This window comes from Portunus trituberculatus, unplaced genomic scaffold, assembly GCF_017591435.1.
Source record: "Portunus trituberculatus isolate SZX2019 unplaced genomic scaffold, ASM1759143v1 PGA_scaffold_202__28_contigs__length_962959, whole genome shotgun sequence".
Classification (NCBI taxonomy): domain Eukaryota; kingdom Metazoa; phylum Arthropoda; class Malacostraca; order Decapoda; family Portunidae; genus Portunus; species Portunus trituberculatus.
In genome coordinates this window covers 634,955-651,016 of record NW_025541370.1, presented here as the reverse complement: position 1 = coordinate 651,016, position 16,062 = coordinate 634,955, and the positions used below count along the sequence as shown (strand labels likewise).

The window sequence follows — 16,062 nt, the reverse complement described above, 5'->3', positions numbered from 1 at the left end:
GCTAGTGAGAAACTAAGACAATTTAAGAAATGGTTAGCCGCCCTTAACATTACCACCTTTTCGGAGTTGCTCAATCTAATGGTCCTGGAAGAATGGAAGAACAAGTTACCCTTTAATATTCTGAGGCATGTGGAAGAACGGGAGAGAGTGATCTTATGTCTGCCGCTAAAGTGGCTGATGCCTTTGCTTTGTTGATGGGATCCCTGGGTAGTAGAGGTCGTGGTTCACTATCTAATGTTAGGTCCTCCTTTGGGGAAGGTTTTGGGGCGCGGGTGGTAAGCCGACCGGATTCTCGCCAAATGCATATAATTCCCCTGGTGTACATACTGTAAGAAACCAGGTCACACGATCCAAAAATGTAGACACCCAAATTGCAAGGCCTCTCAACGTCAACTTTCTTTTGTGGCCCCTAAACCTAACACATTCGAGAACAAGAAACCAGTGGCCCTAGCTAACCCTGTCAACTCTCCTCTAGAACTTTATGACTCGTACACGTATCAAGGTAAAGTGTCCCTTACTGATGGTAAAGACAAGGCAATAAATGTCAAGGTTCTGCGTGATACAGGTGCTGCCCAATCCATCTTAAGGGAAGATGTCATCCCTAACATCAAACAGGCTTTCACTGGGGAGAAGGTGATCCTTACAGGTCTCGAATCACAGCTTACAGTGCCCGTTCATTTCAGGAGAGGTTGAGGTAGCCATTAAACTTGGTGAACTGCCAGTACCGGGGGTACATCTTGTACTGGGTAACGATCTTGCGGGTAACTTGGCTGTTCCAAACTTAATTGTTCTTGATTCTCCCTTAACAGAAAGTCCCACTAAGACCCTGGATGAAACATCCCCTTACTTCTTCCCAGTGTGTGCAGTCACCAGGTCTCAGTCCAAGTCCCCTGCCCTTTCATCACCTCCTCCACCAATGATTGCCTCTACTGACAACTTGTACAATAACATAATTTCAAAGAAGAATTTGATTAATGCTCAAGAACAGGATCTCACTTTGGCTAAGATCAGACATGTTGCCAGTGAGACAAAGGATATGTCTAAATTGCCTTGTTTTTATTATCAGGAAGGAGTCCTGATGCGTGCCTACAGACCTCCTGAACTGAAACAACTAGACACCTGGTCAGAAACACATCAAGTTGTCATCCCTTGTCTGTAAGACCAGCCATTATAGAACTAGCTCATGATGGATTGTCAGGTCATCTAGGCATCCAAAAACCTACAAGAAGGCTCTTCAACATTTTTTTGGCCAGGAATGAAAAAGGATGTGTCACACTATGTAAAAACATGTCATATATGTCAAATTGTGGGTAAGCCTAACGAACGCCTTGTGCCAGCTCCTCTGACGCCTATTCCAGTTCAGACGGAGCCCTTCGAAAAGATCGTTCTAGACTGCGTAGGGCCCTTACCCAAAACCAAACGAGGGAATCAGTATTTGTTAACCCTCATGGATCCCACTACCAGGTACCCTGAAGCATTCCCTCTTAAGAACATCACATCAAAGACCATTGTAAAACATCTAATACATTTTTTCACCTCGGTAGGAATTCCAAAACAAATTCAGTCTGACAAGGGTAGCAATTTCACTAGCAATTTTTTCCAACAGATAGTGAATGAGCTAAACATCGACCATGTAACCTCCTCGGCTTACCACCCCAATCCCAAGGCTGTCTGGAGCGGTTTCACCAAACATTAAAATCCATGATGAAGAAGTATTGCTTGGAGCATCAAGGAGACTGGGATGAAAGTATCTCTTTCCTTCTCTTCGCTTTAAGAGAATCTCCTCAAGATTCTTTAGGTTACTCCCCTTTTGAATTACTCTATGGTAGACAGATCAGGGGGCCTCTCAAAATATTAAAGGATCAATGGTTTACTCAAAATACTCCTTCAAGCCCCAGTGTGTCTGACTACATCAGTAACCTTAAGAATAAAATCAGTGAAGTCAGATCTTTTGCTAAATCAAACTTCCTCAAATCTCAAACTAAAATGCAACAAAATTCTCTTCCCAAATCTGTCATGAGAAGTTTCAAACCAGGAGACAAGGTTTTACTTTTTCTCCCCACTCCAGGCAATGCTCTTCACAGTAAGTTCATGGGACCTTATGTTGTGGCTCAAAAACTAAGTCCATTAAACTATGTGGTCCACACTCCTGACCGTCGTAAGGATTCCCAACTAGTTCATATTAATCTAATGAAACCTTACCACTCCAGAGAACCAGAGGACGACTTGTCTCGCACTGTACCTGTATGTCTGGTAGGGAAGGAGTCTGGTCCTGTGCCCCCCGAGGAAGAGTCCGACATCGAATTCCTCTTCTCGTCACCTAAAGGACGCCCTCAAACAGCCAAATCATGTCCAACCTTGATGAGGTTTTCTTTCCTTAACACCTTCACAACAGTCTGATCTTAAAAAGTTATTGCTAGACTTTTCAGAAATCACAGGTGACCTTCCAGGACTTTGTACTACTATCCAACATGATATAACTTTAATATCTAATGACATCAAGCCTATAAGACAACCAGCCTATCGCATTTCACCCATTAAAAGAGACTTGATGAAAAAAGAGGTAGACTATCTGCTCTGTCATCACCTTGCAGAACCTAGTATATCCCCTGGGCTTCTCCTGCCTGTTAACATCTAAGCCAGATGGTAGTAGTCGATTTTGCACCGACTACAGGAAATTAAATAAAGTGACGGTGCCAGACTCCTACCCATTGCCCTTGATAGAGGACCTTATAGATAGCATAGGAGTAGCCAAATTTGTAACCACTATAGATTTACTTAAAGGTTACTACCAGATTCCCTCTCGGACGAGGCCCGAATAATATCCGCCTTCATCACCCCCTTCGGGCTATACCAATACACAGTGATGCCCTTCGGCTTGTCTAATGCTCCCGCCACCTTCCAGAGGGCTATAAATTACATCACCCAGGACTTGGAGGGAACATCTGCCTATCTGGACGACCTGGTGGTGACTTCGGACGACTGGGTGACACATCTGACCCGTCTCCGGAGGCTGATGGGTCGGTTGCAGGAAGCCGGTCTTACAATCAACCTGGCCAAGTCCACCTTCGGGAAGTCTACGGTGGTCTACCTGGGACATGTGGTGGGGAACGGCAAGGTTTGCCCCAAGAGAGCCAACGTAGAGGCCATCCTTGGCTTCCCTGTCCCTACCACCAGGAAAGCTCTCATGAGGTTCTTGGGGATGGCTGGTTTCTACAGACGATTCTGTAGGAACTTCTCCACCCTGGCCGCCCCCCTGACGGACCTTATCAGCACTTCCGTCCCCTTCCACTGGACCCCGACCTGTGACCAAGCCTTCCAACATCTCAAGGCGTTCCTCTCCTCGGAGCCAGTGGTCTGGACGCCAGATCACTCCCGCCCTTCCATCTACAAGTGGACGCGAGTGGAGTTGGAGTGGGTGCTGTCCTCCTACAAGCGGACCCCACAAGCGGCATCCTCCATCCCATCGCCTATCACTCCACCAAGCTGAAGAAACACCAACTCAACTACTCCACCATCGAGAAGGAGGCTCTGGCACTCGTCCTGGCGCTCCAACGTTTTGAGTGCTACCTTCATCCTGGTCCTCAAACTACGAAGGTCTTCACCGATCACAACCCTCTGGCCTTCCTTCACGCCATGAAGAACCGAAACCAACGCATTCTTAGGTGGGCCTTGTTAACTCAACCCTTCAACTTGGAAGTCCACCATATCAAGGGGGTGGACAACATCATCGCCGACGCCTTATCAAGATCTCCCGTCTCACCTCCTTCATGAGCCCATTACGGAGGTCTTAGGGGGGAGGAAATGTTACGGCCCGCCCGTAACATACTCCACTACCATCACCTCCTCCGCTTGCTACCTCGTTCGCCACCTCTCCACCTCCCCTTCCACGTCACCGTCTCATGAACCTTCCACGCCACCGTCTCATGAACCCTCCACGTCACCGTCTCATGAAGCCCGCTACTGTCCCGAAGTTGGATTCACGCGGCCCCATTCGACTCAAGCGGAAGTGTTAAGCAAGCTCAGCTTTCTGGAAGTCAGTCGAGGTCAGGCCTCAACCAGTGAACACAACGCCTCTTGGACTACCGTGGGATCCACCTCACCCAGCACTTCACCACTGCGACACCTCATAAGTATCACTTCCCTCGTCCGTGTTTTCCACATTGCCTCCATATAGGATTAGTATTATTGTTAGGTATTAAGTTGGGTTCTTTGTTATATTTATTTATGTGTTATATGTATATGTGTATGTCAGTTTCATGTGTTTCATGTTATATCTATATGTGTATGTCAGTCAGTTACATTATTGGGTTATTAAATAGCTTCTTAAGTGCCCCCCTTTGCATTTCCTCACCAGTTGAACCTGCAGTTTTTTTTTTTATTGTTATTGTTCACCGGCTCCCTGATGCCAATCTTACCCGTTTAACCGGTGAACGTAACAATAACTCCTCTGACTATAGTAAATTCTTTGACTATTTATCTTCCAAAGTAGAGCACATTCTGTCCTACCCTTTCGTGGAGATTTCAATGTTCACTACCAGCTTTGGCTTTCCTTTCCATTCATTGATCATCCTGGTGAACTAGCCTTCAACTTTGCTATCCTCCATGACCTAGAGCAACTGGTGCAACACCCTACTCGTATTCCTGACCATCTTGGATACGAAGCCAACATTCTTGATCTCTTCCTTACCTCTTATCCTTTTGCTTATGCTGTCACCCTATCAATTCCGTTGGGTTCCTCCGATCACAATATTTTTTCTGTTTCTTGTCATATTTCTTCAATCCCTCCTCAGGATCCCCCAAAGTGGAGGTCCCTCTGGCATTTTGCCTCTGCCAGCTGGGGAGGACTTGAGGAGGTATTATGCTGATTTTCCATGGAATGATTACTGTTTCTGTGTCAGAGACCCATTCCTGTGTGCTGAACATATAAGAGAGGTGATAGTGTCTAGCATGGAGGCGTACATTCCTCATTCTTTCTCTCAACCTAAACCTTCTAAACCTTGGTTTAACACAGTGTATTTGTGCTATACAAGATAGAGAGGTTGCCTACAAAGGATACTTGAGCCTTCCATCTCCTGAATCTCATGCACTTTATATTTCTGCCCAGAATCATGCCAAGTCTTTTCTTCAACTTGCCAAACACTCCTTCATAAATAGAAAATGTCAAAATCTTTCAAACTCCTCGTGACTTAAGGCATCTGGCCAAAAACATCTCCAATAACTTTTCTTCTTCTTCATCTTCCTCTCCTTTATTTCATCCTCATGGAACCACTGCCATCTCATCTGTCTCTAAAGCTGAGGTCTTCTCTCAAACCTTTGCTAACAACTCCATCTTGGATGATTCTAGGCTTGTTGCTCTCTCTCCTCCTCCTACTGACTATTTCATGCCTACAATTAAAGTTCTTTGTAATGATGGTTTCCATGCCTTCACTGGTCTAAACCCTCAGAAGATTTATGGACCTGATGGGGTCCCTCCTATTGTTCTCAAAAACTGTGCTTTTGTGCTTGCACCTTGCATGGCCAAACTGTATCAACTATGTCTATCAACTTCTAAATTTCCTTCTTGCTGGAAATTTGCCTATATTCAGCCTGTTCTTAAAAAGGGTGGCTGTTCTAATCCGTCAAACTACCATCCTATAGCTTTAATCTCTTGCTTGTGTAAAACTTTTGAATCTATCCTTAACAGGAAGATTCTTAAACATCTGTTACTTCACAATCTTCCATCTGATCACCAATATGGCTTCCATTAAGGTTGCTCTACAGGTGCTCTTCTGGTGTTCCTTACTGAGTCTTGGTCATCCTCTTTTGGAAATTTTTGGTGAAAATTTTGCTGTAGCGTTAGACATATCAAAAGCTTTTAATAGAATCTGGCATGGTTTCTATCCTCTCTGTAACTTTATCTCAAGTTTCCTTTCTGACCATTCTATTGCAGCTGTGGTAGACACTAGACAGCCACTGTTCTTCTAAATATGTTAACAGTGGTGTTCCTTAGGGTTGTGTCCTGTTACCCACTTTTTTTCTATTATTCATTAATGACCTTAACAAAACTTCTTAACTTATCCACTCCTACGCTGATGATACCACCTACATTTTTCCACTTCCTTTCAGAGGTGACCAACCTTCAGGAAGTCATAAGATCATGCAGGAACGCCACAGTATGCCTGACTTCTGATCTTTCTAAGATTTCTGATAAAGACAGAGAAAACCTAGTAGTTTTCAATGCCTCAAAAACTCAATTCCTCCATCAGTCAACTTGACACAACATTCCTGACAACGATCTCCTCTTCTTCAATGACACTCAACTGTCTCCCTCTTCCACACTGAATATCCTTGGTCTGTCCTTTACTCATAATCTTAACTGAAAACTTCACATCTTATGTCTTGCTAAAACAGCTTCTACAAAGTTAAGCGTTCTGCGACATCTCCGCCAATTTCCTTGCCCCTCCAACTGCTAACTCTGCACAATGGCCTTATCTGCCCTTGTATGGAGTATTCTTCACATGTTTGGGGGGGTTCCACTCACACAATTTTATTAAATAGGCTGGAATCGAAAGCTTTTCGTCTCATCAACTCCCCTCTTCTGACTGACTGTCTTCAGCCTCTTTCTCACCGCCAAAATATTGCATCTCTTTCTATATTTTATTGCTGTTTTCATACTAACTGTTCTACTGATCTTGGTAACTGTATGTCTCCCCTCCTCTTACAGCCTCACTACACAAGGCTTTCTTCTTCCTCTCATCCCTATTCTATCCAACTCTAATGCAAAAGTTAACCAGTACTCTCAATCATTCATACTTTTCTCTGGTAAACTCAGGAATTCCCTGCCTGCTTCTGTAGTTCCATCTTCCTTTGACTTGACTTCTTTTAAGAGGGAGATCTCAAGACATTTACCCTTGAATTTTGGCTAACTCTTTGTTTTTCGTTTAGGGAACCAGCACTCGAGTGTTTTTTTTTTTTTTTTTTTTTTTTTTTTAATATTTTGTTGCCCTTGGCTGACATTTCTCCTGCATAAAAAAAAAAGAAAGATAAAGTACATGATTACCATATGATCTCCACCACTAAAAGATAAATGTTATGGCTAAGAAACATGAAATACCTTTTTTTTATTTCAGGAGTCTTTGGAGAAACTGTCTGTTGAAACTGTGAAAGTGCAAGATGAGCTAAAGGAAGGAGAGGCTGAAGCTTCATTGAAGAAGAGCAGTTTAGCAGCAACCAAACGGCAAAATCAGAAACTTAAGAATGAGTTACATCATTTGGAAAGTCAGAAAACCAAAGCCAATAATGACTTACAAACATCAGAGGAAGATATTGTTTGCTTCAGGCATAGACTTGAAATCCTTACCACATCTTTGACAACCTTTCAGATAGAGAAAAGTTTTCTTAAAAACTATTCAATAAATCAAGAAAATATCAAAGAAACTGTGTTGCAAAGAATGAAAGACTGGAAATTATCAATAGACAATGAATACGGGATTACTTCTGAGGAAAAAACACTCAAAGATGCTCAGCAGAAAGTTATATCACTAAGACACAATTGTGATGCCCTTCTCAGTGTTCCAGAGAAAGTATCTTCTCTTCAAAAAAGTTTAGATGAGTGCATGAAGAATAAAAGTTTTCTGAAGAAGGAGGTCAGTATTGAATAACAAATATATAGAGAAGAGGAATTTTCTTGTAATTTGTGAGGCTTGATGTGAGTCATCTCATCTCTTACCTTTTTCTTGAAATTCTTATCTGAGTTCTCAATTTAATTTTCATTCACTTTTTTCACCATGAATTGAAATGACTTTCGATCAGCATCCTTATTCACAGTATTATTTAGTCTTTTTTTTTCTTCAGGTGGTAAGGTTTAGTGTAAAGTATTTTTGAAAACAGAAAATATCCTATTACTAGGACATCTGTAAGGCATCTATCTTAGATTTTTTTTTAGAAGCAATGCTTTAGAATGCCAGTATATCTTAAAATTGGTTATAGTTACCCCCAAGTCTTTGTGGGTTGTAGACTGGCTGACAATTAACATTAGAGTGTTAATTCTTATCACATGAAACATTGTCTACTATGTACTGTATTGATTTCAATCAAAACCAAACACTTCATTCAAAATATTAATTTCCTTAGTTTATTGTTCCATCACCAGCCTTGTTTGAGATGTAGATAGAGGTGGTTTACATTGTCTGTAGATTATAAGTTACATGCCATCACTACACTAATAAAACCACTCCTCAGAAGGTAATGCTCAATCTATCATAGAATATGTGCAGATGACAAAATGTGATGTGAGATAACACATCACTGTAAACTACACCTTTTAACTTTCAAATTAAAAAAGTTGAACTTCAAATAATAAAAACTGACTTTCAAATTAAAAAAGCTGACTTTCAAATAAAAAAAAACTGACTTTCAAAATAAAAAAAGTTGACTTTCAAATAAAAAAAACTGACTTTCAAATAAAAAAAACTGACTTTCAAATAAAAAAAATTGACTTTCAAATTAAAAAAACAACTTCAAATTAAAAAAAGTTTACTCTCAAATTAAAAAAAAATTAATTTCGTCTATTTCTACCATCACTGGTTTCCAACTCCACCCATTTTCACCATCACCCATTTCCACTCTCCCATTTCCACTTTCATCCATTTCTGCTGACCCATTTCCACTATCACTACCCATTTCCACTACCACCACCCATTTCCACTACCACTACTCATTTCCATTCACCAATTTTCACTGATCCAATCACCTATTTCCACCATCACCCATTTCCACCACTACCCATTTTCACTCACCCATTTCCTCCACTACCCATTTCCACCAACACCCATTTCTGCTCAACCACCACCACAACCACCACCACACCACCACCACCACCAATATCACCACAACCATCACCTCCACCACTAACATAACACCACCACCACTGCAGCCACCACCACTACCACCACCACCACGACCACCACCACCACCACCACCACCACCACCAAACCACCACACACCACCACTACCATCACCCACCACACCACCACACCACCACACCACCACCATCACCACACCACCACCACCACCACCACCACCACCACCATCACCACACATCACCACCACCACACCACCACCTCACCACCACACACACCACCACCACCCACCCACCACCACCACAACCTCCACCACCTCCACCACCACCACCACCACCACCACACCACCACAACCTCCACCACCACCACCACCACACCACCACACCACCAGCCATCACCACCACCACTACCACCACACCACCACTATCACCACCACCAACACTATCACCACTACCATCACCACCACCACCACCACTACTACCAACCACCACTATCACCACCACTACCACCACCACCACAGCTACCACTATCACCACAACCACTGCCACCACAACCACCACTACTACCACTATCACCACCACACCACCACCACCACCATCACCACTACCACCACCACCACCACCACCTCCACCACCACAGCCACCACTACCACCACCACAGTGGTGGTTGTGGTAATAGTGGTGGTTGTGGTGGTAGTGGTAGTGGTGGTGGTGATGGTTGTGGTGTGTGGTGATGGTGGTGTGGTGGTGATGGTGGGTGGTGGTGTGTGGTGGTGGTGTGTGGTGGTGGTGGTGGTGGTGGTGGTGTGGTGGTGGTGTGTGATGGTGGTGTGGTGGTGGTGGTGGTGGTGATAGTGGTGGTAGTGGTAGTGATGGTTGGTAGTGGTGATGTGGTGATGGTGGTGGTGATGGTGTGTGGTGGTTGTGGTGGTGGTGGTGGTGGTGGTGGTGGTGATGGTGGTGGTGGTGGTGGTGGTGTGGTGATAGTGGTGGTGGTGGTGGTGGTGGTGGTGTGTGGTGGTGGTGGTGTGGTGGTGGTGGTGGTGATGGTGGTGGTGGTGTGTGGTGGTGGTGGTGTGGTGGTGGTGGTGATGGTGATGGTGGTGGTGGTGGTGGTGGTGGTGGTGGTGGTGGTGGTGGTGGTGGTGGTTGTGGTGGTGGTGGTGTGTGGTGGTGTGGTGGTGGTGAGTGGTGTGATGGCGTGGTGGTGATGGTGGTGGTGATAGTGGTGGTTGTGGTGGTGGTGGTGGTGTGGTGGTTGTGGTGGTGGTGGTGGTGATGGTTGTGGTGGTAGTGGTGGTGGTGGAGGTTGTGTTATGGTAGTGGTGATAGTGGTAGTTGTGGTGATAGTGGTGGTTGTGGTGGTAGTGGTGGTGGTGATGGTAGTGGTGGTAGTGGTGGTTGTGGTGGTAGTGGTGATGGTGATGGTTGTGGTGGTAGTAGTGGTTGTGGTGGTGGTGGTTGTGGTGGTTGTGGTGGTGGTGGTGGTGGGTGGTGGTAGTGGTGGTTGTGGTGGTAGTGGTGGTTGTGGTGGTAGTGGTGGTTGTGGTGGTGGTGGTGGTGGAGGTTATGGTGGTGGTGGAGGTTGTAGTGGTAGTGGTGGTTGTGGTGGTAGTGGGAGTTGTGGTGATAGTGGTGGTTGTGGTGGTGGTGATGGTTGTGGTGATAGTGGTGGTAGTGGTGGTGGTGATGGTTGTGGTGATAGTGGTGGTTGTGGTGGTAGTGGTGGTGGTGATGGTAGTGGTGGTTGTTGTGGTATTAGTGGTGGTGGTGATGGTAGTGGTGATTGTGGTGGTTGTGGTGATAGTGGTGGTTGTGGTGATAGTGGTGATGGTTGTGGTGATAGTGGTGGTTGTGGTGGTAGTGGTGGTGGTGATGGTAGTGGTGGTTGTGGTGGTGGTGGTGGTGGTGGTGGTGGTAGTGTTGGTGGTTTTAGTGGTGGAGGTGATGGTTGTGGTGATAGTGGTGGTTGTGGTGGTAGTGGTGGTGGTGATGATGGTGGTGGTGGTGGTTGTGGTTGTGTGGTAGTGTTGGTTGTGGTAATGGTTGAGTAGAAATGGGTGATGGTGGAAATGGGTAGTGGAGGAAATGGGTGAGTGAAAATGGGTAGTGGTGGAAATGGGTGAGTGAAAATGGGTAGATTAGTGGTGGAAATGGGTGAGTGAAAATGGGTAGTGGTGGAAATGGGTGAGTGAAAATGGGTAGTGGTGGAAATGGGTGATGGTGGAAATAGGTGATTGGATCAGTGAAAATTGGTGAATGGAAATGAGTAGTGGTAGTGGAAATGGGTGGTGGTAGTGGAAATGGATGGTGATAATGGAAATGGGTCAGCAGAAATGGGTGAAAGTGGAAATGGGTGATGGTGAAAATGGGTGGTGTTGGAAACCAGTGATGGTAGAAATAGATGAAATTAATTTTTTTAAAATTTGAAAGTAAACTTTAATTTGAAAGTCAGTTTTTTTTATTTGAAAGTCAGTTTTTTAAATTTGAAAGTCAGTTTTTTAATTTGAAAGTCAGTTTTTTTTTATTTGAAGTTCAATTTTTTTAATTTGAAAGTTAAAAGGTGTAAATATGTTCTGATATTTGACACCCATTCCTAAACAAAACCCAGTCTCTGAATGAGTGACAAAGAATTGAAATTATTTTGCCATAGACAATTGGGGATTTTAATTTATTTGTTTATTTCCATGGAGAAAGCCATACAACTTCAAGATTTTTCACCTCCATTATAGATGCATGAAGCTTCATGCAGTAAATCTTGATGTGATATTTTTATACATAAATATTGGATGTAATGAATAAACCTCATATTTAATGAAAGTGGGTGTTCAAAAGCATATTTAAATGCAGTGAAAGGTTCCTAATATTTATTGACATCTTAATTTAAAAAAAAGAAGTGGTTCCCACAGGTGCACCACAGGATGCCCTCCTGCCCTGCTAGAGTCTAGATTGATTGGGTTTAATGATCATGAATTGATGCTTAAGAAATATTGTCCAAGAGTAGTGAGCTCAGCTTGAGGCAGCTTTTGAGTTTGATTGTTTGGAGTATTGATGATGGAGGTGGTTGTGTAGATGCACCCAGTTGCAACTCCTGGCTTTTTTTCTTTTTTCTAACTGAGTCTAATTCAAAGTATTTAGTGATCATCCTAATTGCAGTAGTATAGGGCACTCTTAAAAAATAAAATCATATGTCAATGACATTAGAAGAAATAAAGAAAAGAAGAGGTGTGCGGCAGCAATGTCTGGGGTGCATGCTGTTGCCAATCATGTGCTTGCTGCAAGGGTTTGTTCATTGTCTATCTTACTTTGTCCCACAACAGTTGTTTTAAGAATGAGATAGATGCAATACAGATATTTCAGTGTGGATTAAGGCAATGCCATTCACCTCCTTGTATCAGAATTCTGGCCAGTGTTTTATAATCTATCTTATGTATCCATTGATAATTAATAGTGAGTTACGTAATAGAGAATGTTGCTATGGTCAGCATGAGTAATGAGTTGAACTCTACATTATTCAGAGGAGAGGAATGAGGGTGGAAGAAACAGATGAGCCACTATATGAGGGGAAGGAGTGGCACTTTGATAGCATTACTTCTGACCCACACATCCCACAAGTACAGGATGGTGATTGCAGAAACTTCTACATTAGCTAATCCTTATTTTGTCTTCCATTACCATTAAATGACTTGCCTTATATAGTTATTTGAGTTTCCTAAATGGTTCAGACATAGTGAATGAATATCCTGGTCTACTCTAAAGTTAGTTTGGTCCATTAAAGTCTTACTTTATATAATAGTGATAGTGGATTTATTGAAGTTTGCTTATCTAATATATGGAACTCTGTTTTGTACAAGGTGGAGATGCTGCAGGAACACTTGATGAAGGAGCAGCTGCAGTTGAACCACATCAGACAAGAAGTGCATGTGTATGAACAGCGTAACCAAAACCATGCTTCTAGTTTAAGAAGGGAAATTGATGAGGTAACTTTTTCATGTGTATTTTATTTTTGGTGTAGTTTCTATTGTATTGTCTGTCAGTACATATATCTGATGCCTTATTCCTTATTGGCAGTCTTCTCGGAATTTTAAACAGTCACAAAAGATGGCATGTATGTTTTCATATAAGCACAATATTTTCATATATTCCATGAATTTCTTAAGTCTCTGTAAGTCCATAGATATGATGTAATTTTAAGGATACAACAAAACATGAAATGCGTAAAGTTACCACAGAAGCATTATACTCTTAATATGGCAATTGGATGGAGGGAGGATCATTGCTTGACTTAAGATTTAATTTCACTTTGAAGTGTACAGTTTTTATTCACTTGCTCACCATGTATACCTACTTTGGCTATCATCATCATGTTTGACATTGGGTAACAGTTTCAATTATGTCTTGCTTGCATTATTGTAAATTTCATTGTTTTACACGATGAGGACTTTTCTATTTCCTGGGTAGGGCTCTGTAAAGAACCACCAGCTAGCAAATAAAATATGCATGCATATGTAGTAATTAAAAAAGTGAAAAGAAAATACTGTCTGTGGCTCACTAGAATGGTAAGAGAAATACCCATTTGTACTTGAGAATTTTGTGAATTAAATGAGTTAGATAAGGAAAACTTTAAGTATCAACATATTGTGAATTTTCATAAATTTTGACAACATTGTTGATACCAAAATTTTGACTAACTCACTGGTTTCATCAAAATGAATTTATGGATTTTTATTGGTGTGTGTATATGTGTGTGTATTTCCCTACCTGTTTTATCTAGTTATAATATACAGGAAAATAGCTCTGCTTGTGCTGTCCCATCTCCATATCTATGAAAATCCAACATTTCTTTGAACTTATTGATTGTCCTTGCTTCAACGACTCTCTTATCTAAACCATTCTACACATCTACACATCTTTGTGGAAAGCTGAACTTCTTGATATCTCTTGCAGTTGTCCTTTCTTAATTTCTTTCCATATGTCCTCTTGTGTTACTCTCTCTAATTTTTCTAGTCCATTCATTGCTCAGGACAATGCTATTAAATCTCTTTCCCTTCTCTGTTCTAAGGTTGTAATACCTAGTATTTGTAGCCTTTCTTCATATGATCGTTCCCTTAAACTTGAGTGGGTGAAGCTTTGTTGCTGCCCTCCGTATTCTCTCTCTTTCTCTCTATATATATACATAGTTTCCTTATGCGTTTCTTTTTGTTGGGTGACCATACTGTAGCTGCATATTCTAATTTTGGGTGTGTTAGGTCGTTAACAGTTTTTTTTTTTATCATATCTTTATCATATCTATGTAAGTGAATACCATCTGTATTTCTCAAAATTTCATAGGCATTTTGTGTAATTCTACTTATGTGCTTTTCTGGTGACAAGTTATCCACAATGGTTACTCCTAGGTCTTTTTCTTCAGACTTCTTTTTAATTTCTTCATTCTCCATTGAGTAAACTCTCTTGCCTTCTTTTGCTCATTCTAAATTCTATTACACTGCACTTTTTTGTATTAAATTCCATTTCCCTTGTGAGTGACTTCCGTTATTTTATCCAAGTCTTATCCTAGTTACAATCTTCTTTTCTATTCACCCTCCTCATTAATTTATCGTCATCTGCAAAGAGACTGATGTTGTTGTCTATATTTTTGGTATATCGTTCACATATACTGCAAACATTATTGGTACTAATACTGACCCCTGCGGAACTCAACTAAAAACTCTTTTCCAGGTAGATTTTTAATCTCATATAGTTGTTGTCATTTCTCTGTCTTTTAGAAGTCAGCCATCCATTTCAGCAGTTCTTTAGTCCTCCATTTTGTTCAAGTTTCCACAGTAATGTTGTGTGCAGGTCCTTGTTGAATGCCTTCTTTAGATCTAAATAGATACAGCTCACCCAGCCATCCCTTTCTTGCACTATGTCAGCCACTCTTGAGTAGAAGCTTACTAAATCTGTGACACATCTTCCTCTTCTAAATCCATACTGTCTATCTGTCAACATACCTTTCTCCTCTAGATATTCCATTCATTTCTTCTTTATTATCTTTTCACATATTTTTGCTATTACACTGGTCAATGACACTAGTCTAGTTTAAAGGATCCTTCTTACTTCCCCCTTTGAATATTGGCACAATTTCTGCTCTTTTCCAGTCTTTTGGTACTTTACCTTCAGTTAAGGAACTCATAATGATGTTGTGGACTTTGTCTGCTAACTGGTGACTGCATTTCTTTGCAATCCAGTTTGACACTCCATCAGGACCTGAGGCTTTCTTTAGATATTGTTTTTCCATTATTTTCCTTACTTCTACTGACACTTGTATTTCATGAACACTATCAGGTAATTCCACGGGGGTTTGACATTGGAAGTCACTTTCTCTGGTGAAGACTGACTGGAAGCATTTGTTCATCACTCCTGCCATATCTTCTGGGTCTTCGTATGTTTTATCTTTGCATTTTATTTTGCTTATTTCTTTGTTTTTCAGCATTGCTTATTTCGCCTTTGTTTTTCAGCTTGCCGTTTATAAATCTGTAAAACAATTTCGGCTGGTCCTTACATTTATCCACTACATTGTTCTAATAGTTTTTCTGTTCCTATCTCAGAATCTTTACAGATTCGTTTCTTTTCCGGGCATTGTCTAACCAATGATTTTGTCTTCTACTTCTTCTCCATCTGTTCCAAGCTTTTTCTCTTTCCATCCTTGCTAACTCACATCTTCTGTTAACCCTTATATTCCGGCGATCGTATATGAACGATTGCATCAGTGCATCCGTAGCGACGGTGATCGTTCCCGTAATCAAGAATTTTCGCGCCTCATGTTTGAGCTCCATGCGCGGTTTCTTGAGTCAGATGGTGAGTGGAAGTATCTGGCTTCTTTTTCCACCCATAGTATTGCCACTAGCTCTGTATATTTAGGGGTAACTAAGCTATTCTCCCATTCTGAGGGCGACACTTGGCAACCCCAGCGACCCGCCGTGTCGAAAGCACCCTGATAAGAGCAAAGGGACGTCTCAGTTCATAACTCACTATGGAACAAGACAGATAATTTTTATTTAGCAGTGCTTCTGAGCCTCACTACAGTGACAGTGATTATGAGGAAGAAACTGAAGAAAGTGAAGACAGCAGTAGTGAAGACTCGGAAAATGATTCAGAGGATCCACATGTTTTCTCAGAACAGAGAGAAGACAGAGATGGTGGTGATGGAGAACAGACTCCAAACATCGTATTGAGAACCC

The 16,062-nt window shown here is 42.0% G+C and overlaps 1 protein-coding gene across 1 annotated transcript in view; it reads left to right on the top strand.

Moving 5' to 3' along the window:
• The window catches only part of LOC123500309, a 42,230-nt gene that overhangs the window by 4,746 nt on the left and 21,422 nt on the right, over positions 1 to 16,062 (top strand). Inside the window, exons 2-3 of the mRNA XM_045248998.1 lie at positions 7,113 to 7,628; positions 12,697 to 12,822. Of these exons, the coding sequence (XP_045104933.1) occupies positions 7,113 to 7,628; positions 12,697 to 12,822 (642 nt within the window). The remainder of the gene's footprint in view (positions 1 to 7,112; positions 7,629 to 12,696; positions 12,823 to 16,062) is intronic.